Source organism: Schistocerca gregaria, chromosome 2, assembly GCF_023897955.1.
Source record: "Schistocerca gregaria isolate iqSchGreg1 chromosome 2, iqSchGreg1.2, whole genome shotgun sequence".
Taxonomy (NCBI): domain Eukaryota; kingdom Metazoa; phylum Arthropoda; class Insecta; order Orthoptera; family Acrididae; genus Schistocerca; species Schistocerca gregaria.
The window spans coordinates 376,140,126-376,152,414 of record NC_064921.1 but is presented as its reverse complement, the minus strand read 5'-3'; the positions used below and the strand labels follow the sequence as shown (position 1 = coordinate 376,152,414).

General features: G+C 41.6%; 1 protein-coding gene across 2 annotated transcripts in view; it reads left to right on the top strand.

The window, feature by feature from the left end:
- Positions 1-1,857: 1,857 nt before the first annotated feature.
- Positions 1,858-12,289, top strand: part of LOC126320146 (uncharacterized) — a 212,544-nt gene continuing 202,112 nt past the window's right edge. For both annotated transcript variants that reach the window (XM_049993758.1, XM_049993757.1), the window contains exon 1: positions 1,858-2,788. In XM_049993758.1, coding sequence (XP_049849715.1) covers positions 2,762-2,788 — 27 coding nt within the window. In that variant the 5' untranslated portion in view covers positions 1,858-2,761. The remainder of the gene's footprint in view (positions 2,789-12,289) is intronic.

The following is a 12,289-nucleotide window of genomic DNA, read 5'->3' as shown; positions in this document are numbered from 1 at the left end:
TGGGGCTGCTAAGTGCTATACCACCTACTGCACTCCCCTGACTTAAGTCCTCGTGAGTTCAACTCGATTTCTAAACTGAAGGAAACACTTCGCGGCATTCGCTTCAGAATTGTTACAAATTCGTAGATGTTAAGTCCCATAGTGCTCAGAGCCATTTGAACCATTTAAACAAATTCGTCGGGCAATAGGCGCGCCGCTTCCAACTGTCAACACAACTGGCACCGCTAAGAGTATCCTACGACTTCCACATCGCTGGCAACGGCTTATACACAGTGCTGGTGACTCCTTTGAAGGTCAGTAAAACTTTGAAACACGTATCTATTTTGTATGAGCTGTAAAAAAATAGTTGCCACTATTAAAGTTCCAACCCTCGTATATATTGATAAACCAAATATTACGCTCAAATCTGGGCGCACTCTATCGAATGGGCACGTAAAATTCCACTTAAAAATTATTTTGTTTGTAAGGAAAAATAAACAGAAGCTTTCCGTCGATACGGGGCGTTGCCTGAAAGACCTAATGAGCATTGTTTCTTTGGCCTGACTCCAGATAAACAAAGCAAAAAATAAATTGCAAGTATCTGTTGAAACACCAGAGAAAATACGCCTGACAATTCTTAGGAGAGACACCCTCTATACCCTCATCGGTTTCGCGATACCTTGCACATACGCTGCAGCAATGCCCTCAAACGGAAACTTTTTTATCCCCTCTTACACTAAAGAGACCGTCTACATTACACTTGACCGTCCTCTGCTAGTATACTGCTGCGCGGTATGGGATCTTTACCATATAGGATTGACGGGGGTCATCGAAAAAGTTCGTGGGAGGGCAGTTCATTTCATATTATTGCGGAATAGGGGAGAGGGTATCACGGGCAGTATATACGAATTGGGGTGGCAATCATTAAAACATAGGGTTTTTTTCGTTGCGGCGAGATCTTTTCGCGAAATTTCTATCGTCAGCTTACTCCTCCGAATCCGAAAATATTTTGTGACTTCCATCTAAATATCGAGAAATGACGATAGTAATAAAATAAGAGAAATCAGTTCATTCCTCCCAGGTGTTATTCGAGAGCGGAACGGTCGATAAATATCTGCCAAGGATTTGTATAGACCGATAGTTTGGATAGACAAGGCCAAGTACGATTTCCCCTTCTGCCCTTGTCCAATTGAATTAATGCTCCATCTTCAACAATCCCGCTGCTGAAAGGACGCTCAACTCCTATGTTCTTCCATATCTTCCCATTATGTGATGCCTCCTCTCTTTTTAGCCCAAACTTATTAGTAGCTCCGTCCCTAATCACCTCTTTGCAAACTCTTCAATGAAAAATAATGGAAATTATTTTGCGGTTATCTTAATGTTGTTCACGCAACCACAAGAGAAACAAAAGCAGCCAAGACGAAAAGAAAGGAACTTGAGGTTCCTATCTAAACAACGCCGTCTTCCGATTACCCCGCCGAGGCTTTTCCGGCCTAGCAATTAACAAGAGACAGTATGGCGATTTTTCGAAAAATAAAGGAGGACACCTGCGGTGTCTAATTACAATGAAAATCTTTTTGTTTAGAATACAAATTTTTGGGTGTGTAGATGTAGATGACTAAACTATCAGCGAGCTTTTATGTAGTTATTTACATGAAATAGAGAATGGGGAAATAAAGAGAAGGGATGGGTGAGGAATTTGTGACTTCCTCCTGCATAGGTCATTGTGGTAATGCACTGGAGAAAGTTGAAAATTTGTTGTGGACCGGGACTCGAACTCGAATTTATCGCTTCTCTTGAGCGGTTGCCGTAATTGCTTTGGCCATCCGGACACGGTCCACGACCGACTCAAAGTTCCGACGTCTCGTAGGTTGCAGTGCGGAATCCCACATCCATTAACTCCAGGGGTTCGGACGATATTAGTGCATCCACACTGAAACTAACGTCAAGGGATCGTCGCGCTCTTTCAGAAATGTATGCATTTGAGTGATTTCTGTTCGGTCGGACATGTCCCACAGAACAGACGCGACTCGAATGTGTACAGTTACATAGTTACGTCTAACGGATTTTGAGGAGCAAAGTAACGAGGATGTGGGGAACAAAGTGTGTTTTGTAGAGGGAGAGAGCGGATACGAGAGGACCCAGGAAGTCGTTACCACTCACACGGAGGCGCTGAAACGAGCAGGAAAATTTTCATTTGGCTATACCGATAATTTGATTCTCCAGGAAATGAGAACCGTCGTCATGTAAGAAGTGAATGAAATACATGGAAAAATGGACGCTTATTTCCCGAACGTGGACAGTAAGCGAGTAATAGGAAATACATCCGTTTTTAAGTGCAATTTTGTAAATAGATGGTCAGTTTCAGGCGAGAAATGCATAAGTAATGCAGTGCGCTCTGAAATGCGAAATGTAGAATGTCTTGTAAGCACAATAAATAGTAGTTTCCGGTAAAACCGTGTATACTTTGGATCGGGAGTTTGCTCTGTTTACTTTCGCCGGGATCCTTCTTACAACTGACTCTCGCTCCACTGCGGTCTGTTAAGTTTTATGCACTGTGCAGTCGCTGGTGTGGCAGGTCGTCTCCAGAATCGGACCGCAGTTATTCCGCTACTGGTTGATCGTTTCAGCGCTTTGGCTGCTTACGGCGCGCAATCCCGCACGTGTGCCCGTGTCGTGTTGCGCGCATGCGCCGGCCAGCTGTCCCTCCAGTTCTTCAGTGTCCTCAGGAGCGTGCGCCGGCCCGTTTGGATCCACAGGCTTTGGTGCAGCTAAGCCGCAAATGCTCGACACCACGCCTTCCTCGCAGGTCAGTGTCTTTATTTTATTTATCTCGGTATACGGAAGAAGTCTTTTTACATTGTTTAGCATCGAAACACTGTTAAAGTGCTTAAGACTGGAATATATCTGTGCAACATTTGTCTAGCGGCTTCTCTGTAGCACAGTTATTACAGAGTAACTACAGTGCAAAAAACATTATTAAAGGACTATATTATCAGCTCAGTTTCGTGACAGAGTACGTTAAGTCGTAGCAGGCAAACGATAACCATGTGATATACCTCGTGACAGTGTTTTCTTGGAGAAATGGGATTGAAGCAAACTAATTTGGATCAACTTCTCCGTAGTAAAAGGTAATAGATGACTACAGCGCTTCACGCCTAAATTGAGTTGAAGAAAAACGCAAAACGTTCAGATGTAAGCCCGTCGTAGTAAAGGTGGTAGCCCTATGAAGTTAATTTTGATTATGAAACTCTTGCAGTTGACACTGTTTAATCAAATTTTAGTCTAAATCTGTTAATGCTACAAACGAATGTCTCAATGCAACACGTCAGACCAACTCGTTTTTGTATAAAAGATGTTTGGTGATATCGTGCCTCCACCTTGAAGTTTTCGTTGTGGTGACTGATCTGTAGCTTAGCCAGAGTTCTACGTTAGCTCCATGTTTGACTTTTTATGAAAACTAGAACTGCAGTGAGAATTGAGAAGAGCTCTGTTGCATAATAGACAAACTTCTGAGTATTTTGGTGCGCGAATGTACATATACCGTAAGTAAACTAACAAAAATGGAAGATGTGAATCACTATATAACTCTTTTCAAAGTAAATATCCATGGCGATTGAGACTAGATTATGATATATTTCGTATGCGGTTTCATCTATGTTGTGCTGTAGTAAAGTTATTTTTGGGAAATTGAACAAGACACACTGACAAATTGGACGTGTGTAGAGGTGTTGACCAACCAAGCGACGAACTTCCCTTGTCGGGATGTCGTGCAGGTAGGACCATCAGACAGCCGAACCCACGTCGATCCACCCAAACAAATTGTGCCAATATACGACAAAGAGAAGCGGATGAAATTTTGATAGTTTCTGGAGCAATTGTAAGACTGTAGAGGTTTGTGGGACACATCCTCAGAGGAGTATAGCAACACAGATGCAAGAAATGAAGCACTTTTTTCACTTTTGAACTAATCCGTAATGGTTTCGTGTGGCACATAAAGAGAATGTCTGTCGACATTATTTCTGTTTTTAGATTTTATTTCCGATGCTTATCGGAAATGAAATAAAAAAAATCGAAATATTGACATTCAATTGATGTTAATTCAGAAAATGTATTTGCTTGGTTATATCTGTTAAAGTCTGATATTAAAGCCCTCTGTTATGAAGAGCAAAATGTGGGATAGTTTTTACAGTTCTAACGCTAAATGATTCAGTTCTTATGAAACTGTTATTAGATGTGCGCAGCCACTTTGTGTAGTTTGTCTTCGAATTTCAAACGAGTTTCGTAAACCTGCAGGTCATCTTTTATGCTACGTACATAAATTAAAAAGGTTTACATGAATATCTTTTTGCTCCATTTGTTTTGCTTCGCCATTATATACTTCCTCAGTCAACTATAAACACGTTGCAGGTTTCAGAAATCATTGCATTTAATAATTGTGGTGATGAAATAGCACTGAATTTTAGGACCACTTCTGCCAGTGGCTACAAATGCAATGAGGCCCGCCACGCATCTTACAGCTTCTCTCGTGACGTCTTTTTCGTTAAGAATGATTTGATGTTCTGCAGCTCCGGAATGCATGATTCTTCCATCCGTAGATAGTTACAAAAATCATTCGAGCTCCGCTATTTAAGATAACATGGGTAAATTTTTCTTCCGTTAGACACAACTTTTCACACAAGTTCCTCTTTTTTGGCCTCGTTACTTCTAAAACAGCCAAGCCAAACCCCCTGTTTTTGTTTGTGTAAAATCAAGCGCGATATCCGAGAACTCAAGATAAACAAATCTCAGCAGAGCAGGATTGTAATCACTGAGTGCAATTGATCGGGGACGTGTGCCGGCTGCCACGAAATTGGTCGGTCGGCCGATAAATTGGTGCGTGTGTAGGGACCTTCGAATAATATACATGCACCCCCCCCCCCCCCCCCCCCAACAACCTGCTTGCATTTCTGATAGTTGATACATATGTTTCAGATTAGAGGATTTGTCTACGTAATAGATTCTCTGAATTTGCCTTGCAGTTTCATAACGAAAAGTATCTTAAATAAGCAGCGAGTGTAGACCACGGGCTACGCTACAGGCTAGTGTCTCACCACAATCAAGATTTCACAGGCAGACGCAGTTTCTGTATAACCTAACTTCCCGTTCAGGAGCATAAGAGACTCTGCGAAGAACTTTGTTTTCATTCCGTACAAGTCTCCCATCAGATGTAAAGCAAAACCAGTGTTTGCTGCAACAAAACCTTTTCAAATCAACGACGGGAACTTTTTATTTATTTATCTTTTGTACCGAGAGGATGGGCTCGGTTGTCGATAGCACAAGGCTATAGTGATGTGGTCAGGAGCAAATGGCTTCTTGCACTAAACTAAAGGTGCAAAAAGTACTTGCATTTTTCAGTTTCTTTGAAGTAACAGTTTGTATCACATAGTGCACGTGTTAACACTACAGTGCCAGTGGTAGCTCAGATGTGTGTAGTTTAAAAATCATTCGCACCCCTGAAAATGCGACAGCGTCTTTGCTAACTGTTTTTCGGTTCTAAACTTTTCAGTAGTTCTCTACATGTAGTCGAGATAATCGACTTTACTGAGGGGCATGTCGACAAAAATCTTATTCAGTTAATTGTGAGAAATTTGGTTATTATAAATTCCAAAAGTGAAGCTAACTTTAATGGATATAAGTTAAATTCTTGCAAGAAAGTGGGCTTCGGCTACAGACACTGTTCTACGCCAGGCGCAAATGGTCTGACGAAAAGCTACTTCATCTTTCTTCAAAACATAACACGGTATTGAAATATGCTTACAGTTAAATAATAGTGTTATTTCTGCAGAAGTTTGTCAGAGTTTAGTGTTTGGAGGACGAGGGCATCATCAGCAGTGTCCGGAGCCTGAAAAGTCTCTGCAGCCTTCATTATGACTTCACGTGATGGAAGCTCACAAACAGAACACTTAGTCCCTAGATTTTTAAAGCAGAGACGTCATACGAATGAATAACAGATGTGATTTTTCATATTGTGTGTTGGAAGGAAATAATCATAGGTTTTGAGGCCCGTTGTCACAAGTTGAGCACAAACCCGGATTTTTCAGGAGCTGGGGAGTGAACCGGATGTGGTCGTTTCAAGGGTACCACCTTGGTATTTACCTGGATAGGGAATATATAAAACTGTAATTAACTAGTGTGTTTATTTTTGTCCTAGAACGCCAGCATGTCACGAACTCGCCGAGGTCGGTTGGCGAAAATTGGACACAAATGGAATCAGAGCAGCTCGATTGACTGTTTTATGGTTGTTTCTTGAACTAATTAAGTCATATTTGCATGGCCTGCTGGCAAACAACTGATACTGCAGTGGTTACATCTGTAAGCTTCCGTGATATGCAAGGCCTTGAAGACACGAACTACTCGTTAGAATTAATTTGGTTGTAACTGGTGTAAATTGGTAAGTTCCTGTATAGTGACTTAATCCCAACACGCGAAGCTACCTGCGGCTTACAGACGGACTGGAACTTTGTCACATTTTGGAGCGGGTTAGCTATATCGCTAACTGATCCGTATGTCAGCTAAGAAATGAATTTAGTATTTAAAATTCCTACACAAAAATGTTCAAATCTTGCTGGGTTATTTTGAAATGCACTTCATCGGAATTGAGTAACTAATCATACTTACGACTGGCTGTCATATGGTACACTGCAGAAAACTAATTATTACCGTATTACTGACTGGTAGCATCGTGTGGGCATAAATTTAACAATAAGGATAAGGTTAATAATACTAAGGATAAGGTGAGTAGCTTTGGCGCCATTTCCCACCTTTCTTTTTACATTTCACATCACAAGAATCAGAGCTCTTGTAAACGATGAATATTATTTTCGTATTACACTTATTTTTTTGGAGACATAGAGATCATAAGAAAAAGCAACAAACCTCTCCTTATAAGAAAACTACCACATTCAAAAAATCATAACAGAAAAGAAACAACTCATAAATGATCAGACCAACCTGGCAAACCGCACTCTTTAAACTGACTGACCACTTAATATAACATTAAATACACACATGTAACAACGGGTTCCATTTACAACTAGCATCTCGTCCCAGTTTCTTTCCTGTGATCACCTCCCTCCCCCCTCCCCCCCCCCCCCCCACACACACACACACGAATTAATTTAATAAAAATGTAGTTTCCCTGATTTGCAACTTTCACAACCTACACGAAAACAAACGAACAGGCTTAAACCCTGTGCTGAGTGAGAACACACACTACTTTAGTTAGTTTTCCAAAAGCGATGTGGAGTGTAAATAACGCAAATGCAGCGCAAGAAAACGCGCAGGAAGGCGAAAACTACCAAGTGTATATGTGAAACGAAGTCTTTAGAGATCAAACTTTAACAGAGGGAAGGAGCATTGGTTTGGAGAACATGTAAACAAGAGGCAAAAATATTGTAATTTGCACACAACTTTATAAAAATGCTGTTTTTAATCCAAAACAACCAAAAACTTTAAAACTATGCATCCAATTTGCATAAAATTATAGAAGAGCCTTTATAAATAAAAGCGAAACGCGTCTGGCATAAATTCTATTAAATTAAATTACTGTAAGCTTAAGACGGAAAAACAAAAACTGATAAAGGCATTTCGTTTACTGTGTGCAGCGCATTTCGTCAATCGGTAAAATACAAGCTAGTGGTTAACAAATTTCCGTCAAGCAGTCCTGATTTAAATTTACCCTGATATCCTTGATATATTTAAGATTACTGTCGGGTTGGTCCATCAACATGGCCAGAACAGATTGTACCACCTATCTTATATCAGTCTCAGCGCGTTCTGAATGTCTTAATAGCTCGAGAACTGTACTTTTTTCCTTAGATTAGCCCAGAAGTCGCGACAGATGGCCAAAGACAACACGAAGTCTATTTAGTGGTAGTAGTAGTTGTTGTTGTTGTTTGGGGGGGGGGGGGGGGCGGCAAACGAGTAAAGGTTGCATCTCTCAGGAATATTCGCACGATAGAGCTTATTTCTTGAAGTAATCTTAGCCTTTGCCCCCTTACTTAATCTCTACAGACAATGCAGGCGCTAGTAGTGTCTCACGACTTGGGCGTGATAGTGCAAGCTGTAGTTGTGCGACACTTACTGACATGTACTAGGAGTCAGATTCGAAAAATTTGCTTAAATAATTACGTGGACGAAATTACTGTTCAAAATTGTGACAGAGCTCATAGAATTAACCTGAAATTGTTGTAATAAACTGAAAGCGTAGTCTGGCTAACGTGGCTACTCTGCAAAGACAATGGTAAAAAAAAAAAAACATTCTCTAGGAAGGTATGCCTGACTATTCACTCGCAACGTTTAAAACTGAAATCAAAATTGTCGCCGCCAAAATGGATAGAGGAGAAAAGGTAAAATAATAAACTGGTTATAAGTCCAAATACTTCGGAACAGCTATTAAAAATATGGAAGGCCTGCTGGAACTAAATTATGGAAGGTAGTGCTTCGGAAAGCTTCCTGAAACGTGCAACATAGGTACAGTTTTGTTCAGTCTGTAAACTGAGCAAGCTGTGAAGGAAACCAAGAAGGAATTTAGGAAGAGAAATTGATTTCGAGGAAAAGAAAAAAACTTTGAGGGTTACCGATGACAATGTAATTCTATTCGAGAAGGCAGTGATCTGAAACATCAGTTGAAGAAAATGGATAGTGTCTCGAAAAGATATACAGAGATTAATATTCACGAAAGTAAAACAAGCTGAATCAAATCAGGCGATGCTGAGCGAATCGAATTAGGAAATGACACTAAAAGTTAGATGAATTTTGCTATTTGACCAGCAAAATAAGACTGCCTAGGCGGAGAGAATATAAAATTCAGACCAGAAACAGCAAGAAAAGCATTTATGAAAGATTTAGTAACACTGAACATAAATTTCTCGAAGTATTTTCGGAAGATAATTGTCCGGGGATTGGTCGATATACGGTTCGGACAAGAGAATAACTTTTGAAATGGAGTGCTGCAGGGAAATGTTGATGATATGACTAGATAGGATAACCAGTGAAGTACGGCATCGAATTGGAGAATAAAGAAATTTGCGGCACAGCTTGACTAAATAGAGGAAGTGGTTGGTAGCACAAACTCAAATGCTTCAAACATTGTCCGTTTGGTAATAGAGGGAAGTGGGGGAAAGGAAGGAAGGAAGGGAGTGGGGGTGAGTTGTAGAGAGAAACAAAGCCCTGACTACTGTTAGTACAAATGGCTGCAGGTTGCAGTACTCATGCAGAGATGGTTTGCATGGGACATACTAGCGCACATAGCTGAATCAAACCAGTTCTTGGACTGGCAGAAGAGGCGGCGAAGGAATTGCAAAATTTGTTTCTGAAGATACAGTGAAACAGGTAGACGATGAGGTTTTTCACAGTCAAATTCGCAGTTGTGTCGTAGACGTGATATCATTTTGATTAGAAGCAAAGTGCTTTCATTGCGCGAATATAGCAAGTCTGTTGTGCCACCAGCTGTGTAAACACAGTACAATTCCAGTGAGCAAGTCGCCACTGGGCGAGCTGACAGATGTAATGGTCTCAGACGGGAGGGAGGGTGTGACGAAATCGGCCATAGGCGTCGGAGGTGCGGACGTATTGCTTCGCCTGCCGACTGTTCTCGTTGGCTCCACTTGACCTCCTGGCCGCCCGAGGAAATCAACCAAGGCACGCAACGTAAAGGCGGGGCTGATCGGTGTCTACAGCAGTTAGTGGAGAGAGAGAAAGCAAACCTGAGAATGCAGCAAGAACAAGACATCAAATATCACTCTGCCTTCTGATTATCGCATGATCTCGAAAAATTGCAAGCAAATCGAAATTTTCGAAATAAAACTAGGTGTACTAATAAATTGATACTTATTTCACGAGAAACAAAATTGACGTAAAATAAGTTCGATTAAAGCTCACACGGAGTCTTACCAACAATCGTCGTTCCAGCGAATCAGTCGCGACCGCAACAGGAAAGAGGAAAATTGACAGTGGTACTCAAAGTATCCCCCGCCACGCACCGTCGGATGTCTTGCGGAGTAGATGCAGATGTAGTAGAGATGCGCGATAAAAACTAAGCTTCCGTGCTCTGCTTATTTTTGCGTACGCTCTGGCGGCTCTGGTTTAATTTCAATAGCTCCAACATTCAGTTCCCAAGCGCTAATTTTACTTCTATTAGCTTTCCTAACTTGGCTCAGATAATGCCCATAAAAGGGACTCAACATAAAAATCCGCGATAGTAAGAACGGATTCTGTACATAGTCCTGTGGCCCAAAATTTGCAGACTGTCTACCCCAACCTCCTTCCTACGACGGTAAAAATTCCTCCGCTCCGTTTATAAAATGAGGCAGAGAGTAATCCACGGGTAACACTCGTTACATAACACTTCCCACCGAAGCGTGATGTCATTTTGAAGCTATGGCTCTTCATAAATATCACTGTTTTGTGAAACATTGGAGGAAACAGGGTTAAATCCTATCACTGCACAAACCCCTATTGCCTTCGAAAAAATTTATAATACGCATTCTCATACATTATGTACAGATATAAAAACATTTACTTTGACTTTTAGGTAAAAGTAACAAACGAAAATTTTGGTCGACTGAACCCCGTATAATATTTTGATTAGAAGAGGCGGTAATGATTTACCAACTGCAATTCAATCCCTGTTAGACAGGTCGCTGTGATAGTACAAACAAGTCACTAGATCGCACACCTATCAAAAGATCGAACAGAACGCGAGATATCCCGAACTGTGACGTAAGCTGTTCGAACAGTTACTCGTGTTCAAACACGGCCGTAATATAAGGTTTCGTGACGTGCCAGACGTTGATTGGTGACTGAAGGGCACGAGGTGCAACGTACTCGTGAGAACATATCAGCAACCGACAGACTGAAAGGACCCTCACTTTGGATCTCCATCTTGGCGGCTGATCCAGTTGTGCAATATCCAGATTTGTGGGGCGTTCGGATACGACAAGAGCCAAATGTTGCACTGCTTGAGAACGTGAGGGCAGACACTCGTCTTAAAGGTTCCAGCCGACTACATCTGGCCTCCACAAGTGAGAATCGCCGCATTGTGCACTAAGCACGTCATAACACCTTAACATCTGTGCCTGCTATAAAAGTGCAAGTATAGGGCTCCGTGCAACATTGTACCATATCGTACCATTTGTCGGAGACTAGAGGCAGCTGAATAATGGAATTACAGTCACATGTGCAAGCTGCCTTCAGCACAACGCAAACATTTCGAAGAGGTAAACAGACTTGGCTGCTAAACGGGCTTTATTATTTTATATTTTTCGATTAACGTGTTTCGCCTTGCTTAAGCCATCCTCAGACTGCCTGTCTCTCTCTTAAAAACATTTATCACTGGTTGCTGTATCATCCCGCCATAAATCGGAAAAAGTTCTACAACACAAACGGCTGCGTTTGGAATGGTGTCGTGACCTTGAAGCATGGATTGCTGATGGATGACGTTGCACTGCTTTAAACTATGAATCGCCGTTCTACAGCATCCCGGATGACCATCGTCGACGAGTGTGGTGACGACCTGGGGAGGGTCCCAGTTCTTCCAGGATTTTGGAGAGGTAAAGTGGTGTTGCTGTTGGAGTCGCCTTGTTGGGAGCCCTAGGATATGCCTTCAGGACATGGCTGGTAGTGACTGAAGGAATTCTGACGACACAATACCTTATGGACATCCTGCAGTGTCATGTAATGCCCTAGTGGGACAGTATCGGGGTGCCATTTTTCAACAGGGCGATGCTAGGCCACATATGATAGGCGTGTCACTAAAATACATGCGTGATGAAGTACTCTGTGCCCAGCAAGAACTGACTTGTCCCCTATACAACATATGTCGGGCTATCACTGCCTCAATGCCAGTATCCAGGATATCATGACCATTTACAATACCTGTGAACCAGCTTGTCTCAGAAGAGGATACACTGGACTCGACATCCTTTGCAACTGAATCAGTGTGCAACATCGTACCGATATGTGTGCTCATACTGCCAAGTTCTTTGTAAATCTGACTCGATATTGTAATCACTAAAATAAGCTCATGTACCCTCTGTCCGTCAAGTTTCATTTCGTTTCCTCCTCCTCCTCTTTAAGTGCTTCCCTTTTATCAGGCAATGTTAATAATTTATCCCAGTTTTCGTACATGTCTAAAAATTGTGGGGATTCTATATGAATCAAATTAGTTACTGTCATTTCTGATAGTCAGCCTTACGAACATAACAAGTAGGCTTAGTTACAACACTTTGATCGATACTGGATACTTAACACGATCCTATTCGTATGC